This window comes from Pseudophryne corroboree, chromosome 11 (assembly GCF_028390025.1).
Source record: "Pseudophryne corroboree isolate aPseCor3 chromosome 11, aPseCor3.hap2, whole genome shotgun sequence".
NCBI classification, from domain to species: Eukaryota; Metazoa; Chordata; class Amphibia; order Anura; family Myobatrachidae; genus Pseudophryne; species Pseudophryne corroboree.
In genome coordinates, this window is record NC_086454.1 from 49342082 (window position 1) to 49360596 (window position 18515).

The 18515-nt window shown below is 43.1% G+C and overlaps 1 protein-coding gene and 1 long non-coding RNA gene across 6 annotated transcripts in view; one reads left to right on the plus strand and one right to left on the minus strand.

Annotated features, from left to right (window-relative positions):
- Positions 1-18515, minus strand: part of LOC134968615 (uncharacterized) — a 305385-nt gene that overhangs the window by 91911 nt on the left and 194959 nt on the right. The window lies entirely within an intron of this gene.
- FGF4 (fibroblast growth factor 4) lies at positions 320-14134 on the plus strand. Its single transcript, XM_063944147.1, has 3 exons — positions 320-933; positions 9225-9328; positions 11058-14134. Exons 1-3 carry the CDS (start codon positions 636-638, stop codon positions 11232-11234), a joined length of 579 nt encoding a protein of 192 aa, XP_063800217.1. The 5' UTR covers positions 320-635; the 3' UTR covers positions 11235-14134.

The window sequence follows — 18515 nt, forward strand, 5'->3', positions numbered from 1 at the left end:
GCGACCGAAAGCAGCTAGCGATCGACCCGGAATGAGGGCCACTGTTAGTTAATGTAATGTTCCAGGAAAGAAAATAAAAAAGTATTTATTGTTCTAAAGTGATTTTTTTTTTTTTATATATATATATATATATATATATGTGTGTCAGATGCAGATTATTAGAAAAAGAAAAAAGATACATCCAGTGCTTTCACTTGTTGCATACGTTACTGTAATATGTTGCTACATCTTCTTGACGGCTATAAATAAAATGAAGATTTCCTGCAGGTCTTAGTACACTGACCCTAGACTCCTCATTCTCTCTGTGTCTCTGCTCAGTGCAGTGACTGGTGTGTCAGCCTCTGGTGGCTGTGGATATAAATATCGTGGAGAGGGGTAAAGTGCTATGGCTGAGCTGTTGAAGAAAATCAACACTTCAGACAAGTCTCCATCAGCTAAAGGCAAGTTGGGATCAAGTTCAGATAAACTTTGCTTGAGTCAACCCCCTTTTAGAGAAGACCCCATGCAAGCTAAGAAAACCACACCTCCTTTGAGCTAAGCATTTGGTTTCTTTGATCTAACTATAAGTGGAGCTGGAGTTGAGGTATTTTTAGAGCAATTGACTCCTTAAACCACGTGTGCCCACGTTGATCAGGATGACTGTTCAATCGCCCCTTGTGCCAATCCTGCTCTTGGTGCTGGTTTCGGGCATGGTGCACTGTATCCCGCTACTGACACCCCAGCGAAATGACACCCTGGACCATCGCTGGGAGAGCCTTTTCTCTAGATCAATGGGTAGGATCCCGGGAGAAAGAAAAGACATGAATCGGGAAAGTGACTATTTGCTGGGCATCAAAAGGCTGCGACGTCTTTACTGCAACGTGGGCATCGGGTTTCACATTCAAGTTTTACCAGATGGCAAAATAAATGGGATGCACAATGAAAATCGATACAGTAAGTCTTTATTTTGTTTCTTTTCGTTTTTGATCAAGTCAAACAGTAGTCCAGCTGACTGTACCTAGATTTCACTTGCTCCTTCGAGACTCTAAGAGAGATCCACTGAGCTCAAGTTATAGTTAACCGTAATGATTAAATGAAGCGGTGACACTTAATGCTGAGACTGGATTGTGTTCTGCTTCATAGGGCAAGCCTATGCTAGATTAGCGTCAGTTAAAATGTGATCTTGTCTAGATCATTCAATGATGTTTCTTTAAAAAAAATATTTAAAAAAAGTGTGTGGGTGAGCTCAGAGCTCTTAGAACGTTTGTATTTATTTGGATTTTTCAAGAGGAACTAATCAAGGCTTTAGAGTCAGCGAGAATCGCTCACTTTATAAATGTGCACAGACCCTGTCAGAGAAAGAATTCTTAAAACACAAGCTGATGTCAGGGGCTGTATTTCAGTATATACGTGACTGTCAGACAGGACTACTGGGAGTCAGATAGCTGTTGTCACATAAAGCTCTAGATTTGCAGGGAACATGGTGAGGAATAGCATCCATGACCCCTATGGAACTACAGGAACAAGTGTAGAGATTTCATATAGAAACTGAAGCTATTTGCATGGCAGCACTGACTTGTGAGTTAGGATTGAAATGTTTACTTTGTTTATTTATTCGTGCACGAACAACAAAACTGCAAATACCTTAAAAGTGTGTGTGTGTGTGTGTGTGTGTGTGTGTGTGTGTGTGTGTGTGTGTGTGTGTGTGTGTGTGTGGTTTTGTAAAAAAAAAAAACTATCATTCTAAGCCTCTTTACTTTAACTGAATTGGCCATTTTTTTTACTATAATTGCAAATGAAAAAATGAAGTTATATAAATGGACTGCTGCACACTTCAATTTAGAACTGTGTGCCACAAAAGCTGCGTTTAATCTATATGTCCGAAAGAAAAGCATCTGTTGGTGACTTAACCCCCTGCCCTCTAACACTACTCTATACTCAAACGAAACAATAGGATTTAGGCTGAGACAGCATGATGACAAATGCCAGTCAGTCAAACCTGCAGTTACTTTAGCTACAAGAGACTATGAATGTAGCAAACCTGGTAGGTTTATCATGGCACGATAGTAACTGGTAGGTTTATCATGGCACGATAGTAACTGGTAGGTTTATCATGGCACGATAGTAACTGGTAGGTTTATCATGGCACGATAGTAACTGGTAGGTTTATCATGGCACGATAGTAACTGGTAGGTTTATCATGGCACGATAGTAACTGGTAGGTTTATCATGGCACGATAGTACCTGCAGCGATGATGGTTAGACAGGTGGCTTTTTGTGTATAAATGATCTACTATAGTCAAAATCATCTACAATATGTCTGAGTTTCAGTAATATTTAGAGACAGACAGGGTGAATCTCCTGACCTGGATGGTAGCATACTTCCAACAATGGGGGTAATTCCAAGTTGATCGCAGCAGGAAATTTTTTAGCAGTTGGGCAAAACCATGTGCACTGCAGGGGAGGCAGATATAACATGTGCAGAGAGAGTTAGATTTGGGTGGGGTGAGTTCAATCTGCAATCTAAATTGCAGTGTAAAAATAAAGCAGCCAGTATTTACCCTACACGGAAACAAAATAACCCACCCAAATCTAACTCTCTCTGCAAATGTTATATCTGCACAGGGAAGTGCACTGACATGCAAGTCTGTCAACCAGTCACATTATTGGGATGCTACTGTGATCTGGGAGCTATGGTGGCTATGGAAGTACTGTATAATAAAATAAATCTGATCATGTGGATCTCAAACAATGAAAAATAAGAATTTACTTACCGATAATTCTATTTCTCGGAGTCCGTAGTGGATGCTGGGGTTCCTGAAAGGACCATGGGGAATAGCGGCTCCGCAGGAGACAGGGCACAAAAAAGTAAAGCTTTTACCAGATCAGGTGGTGTGCACTGGCTCCTCCCCCTATGACCCTCCTCCAGACTCCAGTTAGGTACTGTGCCCGGACGAGCGTACACAATAAGGGAGGCAATTTGAATCCCGGGTAAGACTCATACCAGCCACACCAATCACACCGTACAACTTGTGATCTAAACCCAGTTAACAGTATGATAACAGAAAGAGCCTCTTAAAGATGGCTCCTTAACAATATAACCCGAATTTGTTAACAATAACTATGTACAGTATTGCAGATAATCCGCACTTGGGATGGGCGCCCAGCATCCACTACGGACTCCGAGAAATAGAATTATCGGTAAGTAAATTCTTATTTTCTCTATCGTCCTAAGTGGATGCTGGGGTTCCTGAAAGGACCATGGGGATTATACCAAAGCTCCCAAACGGGCGGGAGAGTGCGGATGACTCTGCAGCACCGAATGAGAGAATTCCAAGTCCTCTTTTGCCAGGGTATCAAATTTGTAGAATTTTACAAACGTGTTTTCCCCCGACCACGTAGCTGCTCGGCAGAATTGTAATGCCGAGACCCCTCGGGCAGCCGCCCAAGATGAGCCCACCTTCCTTGTGGAATGGGCCTTAACAGATTTAGGCTGTGGCAGGCCTGCCACAGAATGAGCAAGTTGAATTGTGTTACAAATCCAACGAGCAATCGTCTGCTTAGAAGCAGGGGCACCCAACTTGTTGGGTGCATATAGTATCAACAGCGAGTCAGATTTTCTGACTTCAGCCGTCCTTGAAATGTATATTTTTAAGGCTCTGACAACGTCCAACAACTTGGAGTCCTCCAAGTCGCCAGTGGCCGCAGGCACCACAATAGGTTGGTTCAGGTGAAACGCTGATACCACCTTAGGGAGAAAATGCGGACGAGTCCTCAGTTCTGCCCTATCCGAATGGAAGATTAGATAAGGGCTTTTAAAGATAAAGCCGCCAATTCAGATACTCTCCTGGCGGAAGCCAGGGCCAGTAACATAGTCACTTTCCATGTGAGATATTTAAAATCCACCTTTTTCAATGGTTCAAACCAATGGGATTTGAGGAAATCTAAAACTACATTTAGATCCCACGGTGCCACCGGAGGCACCACAGGAGGCTGTATATGCAGTACTCCTTTAACAAAAGTCTGTACCTCAGGAACTGAGGCCAATTCTTTTTGGAAGAATATTGACAGGGCCGAAATTTGAACCTTAATAGATCTCAATTTGAGACCCATAGACAATCCTGATTGTAGGAAATGTAGGAAACGACCCAGTTGAAATTCCTCCGTCGGAACACTCCGATCCTCGCACCACGCGACATATTTTCGCCAAATGCGGTGATAATGTTTCGCGGTGATTTCCTTCCTTGCCTTAATCAAGGTAGGAATGACTTCTTCTGGAATGCCTTTCCCTTTTAGGATCTGGCGTTCAACCGCCATGCCGTCAAACGCAGCCGCGGTAAGTCTTGAAAGAGACAGGGACCCTGTTGTAGCAGGTCCCTTCTCAGAAGTAGAGGGCACGGGTCGTCCGTGACCAACTCTTGAAGTTCCGGGTACCAAGTCCTTCTTGGCCAATCCGGAGCCACTAGTATTGTTCTTACTCCTCCTCACCGTATAATCTTCAATACCTTTGGTATGAGAGGCAGAGGAGGAAACACATATACTGATTTGTACACCCAAGGTGTTACCAGTGCGTCCACAGCTATTGCCTGTGGATCTCTTGACCTGGCGCAATACTTGTCCAGTTTCTTGTTGAGGCGAGACGCCATCATGTCTACCATTGGTCTTTCCCAACAGTTTATTAGCATGTGGAAGACTTCTGGATGAAGACCCCCCTCTCCCGGGTGAATATCGTGTCTGCTGAGGAAGTCTGCTTCCCAGTTGTCCACGCCCGGGAAGAACACTGCTGACAGTGCTATTACGTGATTCTCCGCCCAGCGAAGAATCTTGGCAGCTTCTGCCATTGCACTCCTGCTTCTTGTGCCGCCCTGTCTGTTTACATGGGCGACCGCCGTGATGTTGTCCGACTGAATCAACACCGGTTTTCCTTGCAGGAGTGGTTCCGCCTGGCTTAGAGCATTTTAGATTGCTCTTAGTACCAGAATGTTTATGTGAAGAGACTTTTCCAGGTTCGTCCATACCCCCTGGAAGTTTCTTCCTTGTGTGACTGCTCCCCAACCTCTCAGGCTGGCGTCCGTGGTCACCAGGATCAAATCCTGTATGCCGAATCTGCGGCCCTCCAATAGATGAGCCTTTTGCAACCACCACAGAAGATATACCCTTGTCCTTGGCGACAGGGTTATTCGCAGGTGCATCTGAGGATGCGACCCTGACCATTTGTCCAACAGATCCCTTTGGAAAATTCTTGCATGGAATCTGCCGAATGGAATTGCTTCGTAAAAAGCCACCATTTTTCCCAGGACTCTTGTGCATTGATGTACAGACACCTTTCCTGGTTTTAGGAGGTTCCTGACAGGTCGGATAACTCCTTGGCTTTTTCCTCGGGAAGAAAAACCTTTTTCTGAACCGTGTCCAGAATCATCCCTAGGAACAGCAGACGTATCGTCGGAAAACAGCTGCGATTCTTGGAATATTTAGAATCCAGTCGTGCCGTCGAAGAACTACTTTAGATAGTGCTCTTCCGACCTCCAACTGTTCTCTGGAACTTGCCCTTTTTAGGTCGTGCAAGTAAGGGATAATTTAGATGCCTTTTTTCTTTGAAGAAACATCTTTTCGGCCATTACCTTGGTAAAAAGGCCCGGGGTGCCGTGGATAATTCAAACGGCATCGTCTGAAACTGATATTGACAGTTCTGTACCACGAACCAGAGGTACCCTTGATGAGAAGGACAAAATTTGGACATGGAGGTAATCCTTGATGTCCAGGGACACCATATAGTCCCCTTTTTTTCCGGTTCGCTATCACTGCTCTGAGTGACTTTATCTCGATTTGAACCTTTTATGTAAGTGTTCAAAACATTTTAGATTTAGACTATGTGTCACCAAGCCGTCTGGCTTCAGTACCACAATATAGTGTGGAAAAATAATACCCTTTTCCTTGTCGTAGGAGGGGTACTTTGATTATCACCTGCTGGATATACAGCTTGTGAATTGTTTCCAATGCTGCCTCCCTGTCGGAGGGAGCCGTTGGTAAAGCAGACTTCAGGAACCTGCGAGGAGAAGATGTCTCGACTCTCCAATCTTTACCCCTGGGATAATACTCGTACGATCTAGGGGTCAACTTGCGAGTGATCCCACTGCGCCCTGAGACTCTTGAGACTACCCCCCCACCTTGAGTCCGCTTGCACGGCCCCAGCGTCATGCTGAGGACTTGGCAGACGCGGTGGAGGGCTTCTTTTCCTGGGAAAGGGCTGCCTGCTGCAGTCTACTTCCCTTACCTCTATGTCTGGGCAGATATGACTGGCCTTTTGCCTGCATGCCCTCATGGGAAAGGAAAGATTGAGGCTGAAAAGACGGTGTCTTTTTTAGCTGAGATGTAACTTGGGGTAAAAAAGGTTGGATTTCCCAGCTGTTGCTGTGGTCCCCAGGTCCGATGGACCGACCCCCAAATAACTCCTTCCCTTTATACAGCAATACTTCCATCTGCCGTATGGGATCTGTATCACCTGACCACTGTCGTGTCCCTGACATCTTCTGGGAGATATGGACAACGCACTTATCTTGATGCCAGAGAGCAAATATCCCTCTGTGCATCTCACATACATATATATAGAATGCATCCTATTAAATGCTCTACATGAATAAAATATTTTCAGTCAGGGAATCCGACCAAGCCAACCCAGCACTGCATCTCCAGGCTGATGGCGATCGCTGGTCGCAGTATAACCACTGTATGTGTGTATATACTTTTTAGGATATTTTTCCAGCTTCCTATCAGCTGGCTCCTTGAGGGCGGCCGTATCTGGAGACGGTAACGCCACTTGATAAGCGTGTGAGCGCCTTATCACCCTAAGGGGTGTTTCCCAACGTACCCTAATTTCTGGCGGGAAAGGGTATAACGCCAATATTTGCTATCGGGGTAACCCTACGCATCATCACACACTTCATTTTATTTTATCTGATTCAGGAAAAACTACAGGTAGTTTTTTCACTCCCACATAATACCCTTTCTTGTGGTACTTGTAGTATCAGAAACACGTAACACCTCCTTCATTGCCCTTAACGTGTGGCCCTAATGAGAAATACGTTTGTTTATTCACCGTCGACACTGTATTCAGTGTCCGTGTCTGTGTCTGTGTCGACCGACTGAGGTAAATGGGCGTTTTTAAAACCCCTGACGGTGTTTCTGAGACGCCTGGACCGGTCCTAATAGATTGTCGGCCGTCTCATGTCGTCAACCGACCTTGCAGCGTGTTGACATTCTCACGTAATTCTCTAAATAAGCCATCCATTCCGGTGTCGACTCCCTAGAGAGTGACATCACCATTACAGGCAATTTCTCCGCCTCCTCACCAACATCGTCCTCATACATGTCGACACACACGTACCGACACACAGCACACACACCGGGAATGCTCTGACAGAGGACAGGACCCACTAGCCCTTTGGGGAGACAGAGGGAGAGTCTGCCAGCACACACCAAAAACGCTATAATTATATAGGGACAACCTTATATAAGTGTTTCTCCCTTATAGCATCTTTTATATATATACAATATCGCCAAAATCAGTGCCCCCCCTCTCTGTTTTAACCCTGTTTCTGTAGTGCAGTGCAGGGGAGAGCCTGGGAGCCTTCTCTCCAGCTTTTCTGTGAGAGAAAATGGCGCTGTGTGCTGAGGAGATAGGCCCCGCCCCTTTTTCGGCGGGCTCGTCTCCCGCTATTTTTGAAGTTAGGCAGGGGTTAAATATCTCCATATAGCCTCTGTGGGCTATATGTGAGGTATTTTTTGCCTCTAATAAGGTTTTTATTTGCCTCTCAGAGCGCCCCCCCCAGCGCTCTGCACCCTCAGTGACTGTTGTGTGAAGTGTGCTGAGAGGAAAATGGCGCACAGCTGCAGTGCTGTGCGCTACCTTTATGAAGACTCAGGAGTCTTCAGCCGCCGATTTTGGACCTCTTCTCTCTTCAGCGTCTGCAAGGGGGCCGGCGGCGCGGCTCCGGTGACCATCCAGGCTGTACCTGTGATCGTCCCTCTGGAGCTAGTGTCCAGTAGCCAAGCAGCAAATCCACTCTGCACGCAGGTGAGTTCACTACTTCTCCCCTAAGTCCCTCGTTGCAGTGATCCTGTTGCCAGCAGGACTCACTGTAAAGTAAAAAACCTAAGCTAAACTTTCTCTAAGCAGCTCTTTAGGAGAGCCACCTAGATTGCACCCTTCTCGTTCGGGCACAAAATCTAACTGGAGTCTGGAGGAGGGTCATAGGGGGAGGAGCCAGTGCACACCACCTGATCTGGTAAAAGCTTTACTTTTTTGTGCCCTGTCTCCTGCGGAGCCGCTATTCCCCATGGTCCTTTCAGGAACCCCAGCATCCACTTAGGACGATAGAGAAACTAGGTATAAAATGATGTCATGAAATCCCTTTAAACCATCTTTAACTGCCTACAATAAGTGACTGTTTCACCAGAAAATCCAATGCAATGCTTTAAGGCAGAGGCTGAACAATACTATGCTAATAATATAATGCACCTGTGCAATCAGAAATTCCACAATAAAACCCAAATATAACAAACACATGCACATTGTGCTTATAACCTACAAACTATAGCCGGGTACACACTAGTGTTTGGCATCAAGAGCAGTTATCCCATATCTGCAGCACTTTCAGTGCAGTCCTTGCACTGTGCACCAATAAAGTATCTGCATACACCTGTCTCAATGAACCCTGATTCCTTCGAATGGGCCCTACACACTGGGCGATAATACTGAAAGATATGAACGATCTCGTTCATTAATGAACGAGATACCGTTTATATCTTTCAGTGTGGAGGCACCAGCGATGAACGATGCGTGGCCCCGCGCTCGTTCATCGTTGGTGCCCCGTCGCTTGTGCATGCAGGCCAATATGGACGATCTCGTCCATATTTGCCTGCTCTGCTATGGAGCCGGGTGACGGGAGGAGTGAAGAAACTTCACTCCCCCGTCACTGCCCCCCCGTATCCGCCGTCGGGCAGCTCGGCGGCGGTTCGCAAAGTGTGTAGGACCCATAACACAGTGGCTGCTAAGAATGAGTAGGGTGTTTTTTTCATAATGTAGCAAAAAAATGCACATCGGTGGACTTACAGGTGAATTATTCCTATTGCCAAACTGGGATGAGAATCAAGCGAAAAGCCTGAATCAATGGGGAAAGAGGGGGAACATTGACTGATCTCGAAAACATGTGCAAATGATAATTACAATGTTGCTTATGTTTCAGGTTTGCTGGAAATCTCACCAGTGGAAGTGGGAGTGGTCAGCCTGTACGGTGTTAAGAGTGGGATTTTTGTTGCTATGAATGGAAAAGGAAAGCTATATGGATCAGTAAGTTTCACCCGTGCGTTAGAGAAATATTAGTAGAATCACATCAATGACTGTCTCATGTCAGGAATATCTTGAAGTAGCTCGTTTGCCCTGTGATATATACCTTGGACTGGGGAGGGGGGGTTGGTAGAAATGGGCCAAAACATTGCAGTAGATTATGGAGGGGACTGAGCAAAAGTTGTAGAAATAGTGCTAGCCTACACGATGTCTGGGTCTAATATAGCTAAGTAGAAAGTGACAAAATCTGAGAAGCATAATAAATGAATGTTTTAAGCACAGGATACAATTGCGGTCAGCATGCATGCAAGTGTCTAAACTGAATACACTATCACTTGGGACTTGTGATGCTGTGTTGTACATTTAATACACAAGTGGAGTTTTTCCAAGCTACCACTTGCGTACTTGAAAGTACATACCATTCCTGGCATTGCTAGCCAGGTTATTTAATCAATCTTAGCTGCTGTATGTGAACCAGCTCCCTGTAAATAATTCATTTTGTAAATCATATTTAATTATGAACAGCAATATTCTCTATCTGTGTCATTCTAGATACATTAGTCTCTATAAAATAAATGAAGTTCCCAATCCTACACAGAGATTGGAGAAAGGAAGGACAAGGTGATGGTTAGGTAGCTAGATAAGGGAATGCATTATAGCAAACAGATAGCTACTGTAGATAGATAGATAGATAGATAGATAGATAGATAGATAGATAGATAGATAGATAGATAGATAGATAGATAGATAGATAGATAGATAGATAGATACTATCTATCTATGATATTTTATAATCTGCAGCTACTTAAAGTCCTATATTAATTGTTCCAGTGATAAATACCACATTATTAATTGTGAGATCTATATATTTTCTATGTGGTATCTATGTTACTTTATTGCCCCCCCCAAAGTCCTAAGATATCCCCTTAAATATTGTTAAATATTGTTATTCAAGTCAAGTATGGAGCATAGATCAAAGAGAATGTGATGTTTAAAGAATTCATATACTTTATTCTAATCTGTACCCAAATTGGTTGTTTTTTGTTTGTATGGATTAAATATATTATTGTATGGTAATTGTCAAAATATCCAACTTCCACTATCATTAGTGTGCGGTTTCTGTAGTGGGTAGATGACAAACAGTTCATTTCATAGAAACCTTTGCAAAATAAAACATTCCATAGTAGTTACTGCTTTCAAACTCAGAACAATGCACACTGTCTTTGAACTTAGTACACAATAGTGCATGAGGTGACTACTGGGGAAATTAATGTGTGATGAAATGGTCCGATAAGTCTCTACAAGAGAATAGATCTTGATATATTTATGTGGATGAAACAGAATATACAGATATATCTGTTGTCACTTGTACACAAGCTCTCAACGGTTTGTAGATAATTGCTGTCAGTAAAACCAGGATCAACAGTGTGACAAATAAAATAGTGACCCTATATCTATAAACGTACTCCTTAAGCCATGGGTCTTCAACCTGTGGCCCTCCAGCTGCTGTAGAACTACACATCCCTGCATGCCCTGCCACAGATTTGCAATTAAGGCATGCTAAAACTGAGGCAGGGCATGCTGGGAAGTGTAGTTCCACAGCAGGTGGAGGGCCACAGGTTGAAGACTCATGCAAAGCCAGCTGAATTCCTATAAATACATATTTGTACAGTTCAGAAGTGACATTTTTAATTAAAGAGATGTATTTAACATGCTGTTTATCTATCTATAGAGACATTTCACAGATGAATGCAAGTTCAAAGAGACCCTACTTCCGAATAACTACAACGCATATGAATCAAGGAGGTACCCCGGAATGTACATCGCTCTAAGCAAAAACGGAAGGACAAAAAAAGGGAACAGAGTGTCCCCAACAATGACACTAACACACTTCCTGCCTCGGATCTGACAGCGTTAATTGGGAAATCCTTGGATTGGGCGGTAGGGGAAGAACTCGGTGCACTTTGAAGATAGTTCATGCAAGAGCTGATGTAACATATTTAAATTAATTATTTAAGTCTGTATATATGGTTCAGGAAGTTTATTTATAGCTACTTACTTTTGTATTTCTTCTTAATATTTTATTCCTTTTATTGTGGGGAAAATGTAGTGTAATAACTCACAAGCTGCTGGATTGGTCTACAACGTGTTGCTGTGCAATGTGCTGTGAACACGACAGCGGTGTTAAATGTTGGTGCCATTGCTGAGCTGCTACACTGTTTTGTACTGTTTACAAGCTGCACACATAAAGTCAGTGTGTACGTACTCGTACAGTATTTCTTAGCTATAGCAGATAAGATGCAACAAGTGTTAGGATGAAGCTACCAATGACTCCTAAACTCAGTTCCCAATAGACTGAACCAGTGTCAGTTTACCCCTTGTACAGAAGGTGCTGTGCAGGATTGGGACTCTACAAATCTGTTTTTAGATCTGTCACTGTTGAACTCTGAACTTCTTCAGCCCGTCAATCTCTGTCAGTCTCTGAGGAGCCTCTTAACCCCTTCATTGGCGAAGCGGAGGGTCCAGCACTTTGCGGCTCGTAGGTCTATCTGCTGGAAACTAAATTATTGCATTAATGATGATTTTTGGGGTGCTACTGTATGTACTGTAGTTGGTGGAAGTCTTAACGATGGCCATATATTATTTTGAAAAGCAAAACCATAAACTCCAGTCAAGTACGTGTAAAATAATTATGCAGGAAGCTAAGACACATCAAGACACAAAGGTACTTCTTCATGAATGTGAAGAAATCAGGTGGTTTCTCATTGCGGCACTGTACCTGTAGGTTATACTGCATTAACGTTTAGAAACATTGGCAACGTGGGGATATCCCATACCTTGGGATCCAAAATGGTCATTGTGGAGGACAAAGTATCTTTTCCAATAAGAATTTCTGCTGATTCCTAATGTTCATTCCCACTAAAGCGATTACACGTCTACCTCACTATCTGGCCGCAGGACTTGTTCCTTTGTTCCCATGTCTTGGACCTCTATTTCTCCATACGTGGCCAAATGTACTCTAGGATGAAGCTGGTGCAGACTATTTCAGCCTTGTCACGTTTCAGCTATCTTTACCCTGCGACTTACTTTTAGTAAGGATAATCATGGTGAAAATATTTGCAGGCAGCTGTCGGTCTGCACTATATGGTCATCAAGTAACCTTATATTTTTCATTATATACTTTGCAAATGTACAGCCTGTTATTGGGTACTGGTGTGTTCATAAAAAAAACAGATTCCTTTAAATTGCTACCAGTACGAGAATACTTAGATCTTACTTACATTCCTTATTAACTCTTCCTTCCAATAGTGACATTTTAGTTTGTGACGCTGCTTAAATAATTTGGGGCCTGATTCAGACTTGATCACTATTGTGCGAATTTGCACAGTGGACGATTATTGAATGACTGCGCTTGCGTATGCACCACAAAGCGCAGGCGCGTCTCGCCAAACAGCGACAGGATTGTGCGAAAATTTTGATCGCGAGGAGTTTGCAAGGTGATTGACAGTAAGAGGACGTTTGTGGGTGGTAACTGGTTGTTTTCAGGGAGTGTCAGGAAAAACGCAGGCGTTCCCAAGCGTTTTCAGGGCAGGGGTGTGACGTCAGCTCCGGCCCCGATCAGTCTGTATCGCACTGTAGGGGTGATTCAGACCTAATCGCTGCTGTGCGTTTTCGCACAGTGGGCGATCAGGCACAAACTGCGCATGCGTATGCACCACAGGTGCGTCGCATGGGTACAAAGCGGATCCCCGCTCAGCGATGGGTTTGTGCTACTGATCCGTTCGCACGGGCGATCACAAGGAGACTGACAGGAAGAAGGCGTTTCTGGGTGGCAACTGACCATTTTCAGGGAGGTGTTGGAAAAACGCAGGCGTGTCCAAGCGTTTGCAGGGAGGGTTCCTGACGTCAGTTCCGGTCCCGGACAGGCTGATGTGATCGCAGCGGCTGAGTAAGTCCTGGGCTGCGCAGAGACTGCACAAAATCAGTTTGTGCAGCTCTGCTACACATGCGATCACACACTTGCACAGCTAAAATACACTCCCCCTTGTAGGCGGCGACTATCTGATCGCAGCAGTGCAAAAATCACTTGCTAGAGATCAGGTCTGAATTACCCCCTGTAGGAGTAAGTCTTGGGCTACGCACAGAGTAGAAAATTATTAGATGGTGAGTGAGTTGCGAACGGATTTGCAGCTGTCCGCTGTCTGGCGGAATTTTTGCACGGCGTACACTTGCATTTGCACACTTGCACGGGGCTGGTTTTCACTCTCTATGGGCGGCGGCTATCTTATCGCAGCCCTCTGCAAATTTGCAGCACAGCAATCAGGTCTGAATTAGGCCCTTGGAGCGATATTTAGCTACGTGCTGCTCCATAGGCAGATCACTATCCTTGTCCAAAGTTGCGTCTAATCTAGCATATAGATACCGTTTTGATACTAATGAGTCAGTCGCTAGAACAGGTACACATTGTGCGTAGACACAGCCCTTTCTCTGGGGGAGGGAGACCTCATTAAACTGACCTTTTAACTCTTTCCTTTCCAGATCACTCAGTTAGAGCAAACACTGATCCCAATATCTAAAACATTTTGGAAGTCCTATATGTTGGGCTGAGTGTATAGTTGAATTGTCATGCTGCACAAGCTAGTAAAGGTGATATTTGCAGCTTATTACTGATGAAAGGCATTGCATCTACAGTATTAACCCTTCAAGAAAAAAGCAGTTTACAATGTTCCATGATTTGTCTGTAGTTTTATACAGGTGTTCTTCAATATTGTGTTGTATGTGCTGTGCACAACTGAATGCGTAATAAACAAATATGTGTTTACACTGTATGTGCGTCTTCATTTAGTGATTAAAGCATTCCTTACAACAGAGGTTCCCAAACTGTGTGCCGTGGCTCCCTGGGGTGCCTCGGGACACTTGCAGGGGTGCCCTAGGTTGGTGGTCCAGGACCAATTCAAATTATTCATGGTCAATATAATAGGCAAAACCAGTGCTGGTGGCTGCAAGTCATAACATATGTGGCCAAACAGAAGCAAATCTTGTCCCTCACCACACAACTGACCCTAAGGATGACATATAAACGCTATCTATTTAATGTAATATTTCTAAGTTTCTCAATAAGAAATTGTTGGCCTAGGGGTGCCGTGAAAAAAAATCTGATATTCTAGGGCGCCGTGATTCAAAAAGGTTTGGAAATTACTGCCTTACAAGAAAAATAACCCCCTTCCATAAAGCGCCCTGTCTCTGCAGTTTTAAGTTAGATGCTATGAAGTCTGCCTTGTAAATGTTGTTTAAACTACTCATGTATATGCAAACTAGATTGCATCCTGTTCTTTGTTTCTGTGCAGAGTGTTAACAGCAACGTTTTAAAGTGTCACACAGAAGTAATACTTACTATGTGTGGGATTCCTGAGCCTGGAATGCAAAGACTATTGGATGTGATGTGCGATTTTTCTTTTGTTGTTGGTGGGCATTTTACGTTTAATAGTCTTCAAGAATCAATCAGTTCCAAACTATATATTTGCACTGACACGGTTAACGCTTCAATAATGGTGCAAGGTTTCACCTGCTTAGAATGGATATTTGGGGGTTTATTTATGAAGAGTAGTGTTGTAAAACCCCATACTCCTGAGCGTGTTATGCCCGGGCAATGCTTTTACTAGCTGTGTCTTGCTAATAAAAGACTCCGGTTTCACCAAGATTTACCAAGTTGGCATTCCTTAGCTTGGCCCCGATAGGATGACACCATCTACAGATGGCATTACCCTATAGTAGCCTATGGAGTACTAATTTGCACATTTTTACTGAGATCGTCTACCCCCAGTGGCGTATGCATTACGTTATCACACTGCTTCCAGCTCTTATTGGTCCATGGGGGTCATTCCGAGTTGTTCGCTCATTGCCGATTTTCACTATACTGCGATTAGTCGCTTACTGCGCATGCGCAAGGTGCGCAGAGCGCATGCGCTTAGTTATTTTACACAAAAGTTAGGTATTTTACTCACGGCATAACGAAGCTTTTTCATCGCTGTGCTGATCGTAGTGTGATTGACAGGAAGTGGGTGTTTCTGGGCGGAAACTGGCCGTTTTATGGGAGTGTGCGGAAAAACGCAGGTGTTCGAGTTGCAAAACGCAGGAGTGGCTGGAGAAACGTGGGAGTGGTTGGGCAAACGCTGGGTGTGTTTGTGACGTGAAAACCAGGAACGAAAAGGACTGAGCTGGTCGCAATGGCTGAGTAAGTCTGGAGCTACTCAGAAACTGCTAAGAAATTTCTATTCGCAATTCTGCTAATCTTTCGTTCGCACTTCTGCTAAGCTAAGATACACTCCCAGAGGGCGGCGGCTTAGCGTGTGCAATGCTGCTAAAAGCAGCTAGCGAGCGAACAACTCGGAATCACCCCCCATATCTCCTGGCAAGGCTGTGGGGGGAGAAGGTTAGGGTTAGGCTGTGGTGGGAGGAAGGTTCGGGTAAGGCTGTGGTGGGAGGGTGGGTTAGAGTCAGGCTGCGGGTACAGAGGGTTAGGGTTAGATGGGTTGGGAATTTGGGGTAGCTTACTTGCCACCTTGGTGTCAGGATCCTAAGCGTTGGGATGCCATTGTCTGTATTTGGACTGCCAGGATCCCGATACCATCGCAGTCTGGTTCTGGATTACTTCTGTGTTAGTGTTAGAATATATATATTTACCCCTGCAGACCCTCTGTAAATGGGTTATTTTTTTACATTTTATAACAAATTCATTTAGACTATGTTGTCATGAGTCGATATGATTCGAATAAGACATATCCTTCATTATATGCAGATTTTCAGTCTTGGATTGCACTCGTCACCGAGTAAATTTATTACACAGCTTTTTCTCTCTCCTGTGAGTATCACCTTGCACTGTGTCATTTATAGTAAATGACATCACTGGAATTCAGTGTAAGATGTTAGAAGATGTACCGCTGGGTAAAGTAAAGGGCACTGTATACAGTGACAGGAGAAACTGGAAAGGTAAAGTAGACAGACTCTTGATCATGCATTTAACACTGTGCTAAACTTTTAAACCAGTTCCCAGCAGTTGCACAGCAGATACGAGTGTACATATTGACCTATAGGAGAACACTGGCCTTTACAAAATGGTTAACACTTTAAAAATGACACTTCCAGGATGTTTTACAGCTCATGACAGTTCCTCATTTGTACTTCAGAGGTAATGCGATTAGCAGGTAGTTTATAAAGTACATATGTTAATTGCTGTAAACATTAAACCACTTTCGTTAACCTGAGGATACTATGTGAAATGGGCATTGGGTGTGGATGACTGAGGACAATGATCAGTAGGCTCTCATTACACAATAGCTACTGTATATTGTACACACTCATAAATAATGCAAATGCACGGTGAAAATTGCAGACACAATTATTGAGCTGCCGTCCTGAGAAAATAAAAAAAACACTGACCCAAAATGTAAGAAAACATAAAATGAGAAAGCAGTTGTAGCACAGCTATAGCTGTATTCTGTGAGGACATTTAGCTGAATATAACATCTGAGGTGTTGTATACTATCTTCTCCAGCATAATGTCTATGCATACAGATTATACATCCCATTGGCTGGCACTGCTTGCACAATGATGATGAAAATATGCTGCAGAAAGGGGCACCATCATGGGGGGCAGGGGGGGAGACAAATTACCCGGGGCTATGCCAGCCTAGAAAGCCATGATTCATGATGGCTCTCGAAGGACGGAGGAGAGCCTTCTGAGATTTTGATCTAACAGAGCCTGCTAATAAGAAATTATACAATAGACATCTAGGGGTTTATTATTAGTGTGTGCCCGTGCTGCATGGCAATATCAGCCACACATTGAAACAGCAATAGAGGCAGGCAACATTGAGAATCTGGATATGATTTATTGTTAGCATACATCTATGGGATTGTAATAGATAGCGATTCTATAAGGGCGCTCTTTGTCAATCTGGGAATTATATATGGTTGCTTTAGCTGTCCATACAAGACATCATCATCTGTCACAGGATTAAAATATCTATATAAACCCTATTTTTCTGCCCTATATAATCCAATGAATAGATGTCTAGGCAGGTCATGTGCATAATTCTGTAGCTAGCACTGTGTAAATTTGACTCAAATTAAGATATTTATACTTCTAAAACATATGCCATGCTCCCTCTATAGAGAACATAGACCACTGGGAATAAATTAAACAGTGGTATTTAAGGGGAGCAGTACCAATTCACACTTGTCTGGGTTAGCTGTGCATTTAGACAGCAATATTTGCAGCAGATAAATGCCTAAGTAGGCTTATTTGTATGACAGTATTGTGCACAATTGCTAGTCTTTTTGAGAACACTGATATGACAGCAGGATACCCAGCAAGGAGTTATGGCTAAGGAATACACACTATAATAGGGGTATCTTATAATTTTCAATATTAAAGAATAATTTGTCAGCGTGTTATCATATACCGGTATTATTAAAGGTAATAATAACCTTACGTCTACAATAGACATAATTTTTATCCGGATCTTTGCTTTGTTGTGTCTAATACTCTATACTATATAGCAATAAATGCTGCATTGGGATTTACAAATTTGAGAATTTATTAGAAATAGTACATTGACATACTTAGTAACTCGTCGTATACATCACCAGCTAGAAAAAGTTAGTGGTGGTTTTATCAAAACTAATAAACCATACAATAATAAAAAAACTTTGGAATCACAGGTTCTGTTGATCTGTAAATTAAGACAGCGCACTAGCATTCTTTTTAACATATTTCTCTACACATAATTTTATTTATTTTTCCATACACGTTATTCTGTCTCTACTATTTTTTTTATATTTCACTTAGTTGTCCCCCTTAGAACAAAGGGGACATATAATACACCATATGTGGTAACAATAAAGGTATCTACATCACATATGGGTATTGAGAATCTTTTTCGTAGTCAACACTATTATTCATAAATTATTTGAAAAAAATTATATTTACAATCAATTATCATTCAGGGAATGAGTGACGCTATAAAAAGTTGATCTGCTTTTTTCTCTTCTTGTTAACATTATATATTTAGATCAACAAGCAGCACCACTGCAACACAATTGTGTTAAAATATTGATTTGATTAGCACAAAATGTTAGATTATAAATATTCCCTGTAAAATATTATCCATCCACAATCTGGTGCGGG

Excerpts from the sequence above, each read along its gene's own strand:
- FGF4 (XM_063944147.1), top strand. The coding sequence starts at position 636 with ATGACTGTTCAATCGCCCCTTGTGCCAATCCTGCTCTTGGTGCTGGTT. Across the intron at positions 934-9,224 it reads GCACAATGAAAATCGATACA|GTTTGCTGGAAATCTCACCA; the intron begins GTAAGTCTTTAT and ends CTTATGTTTCAG. Across the intron at positions 9,329-11,057 it reads AAGGAAAGCTATATGGATCA|AGACATTTCACAGATGAATG; the intron begins GTAAGTTTCACC and ends ATCTATCTATAG.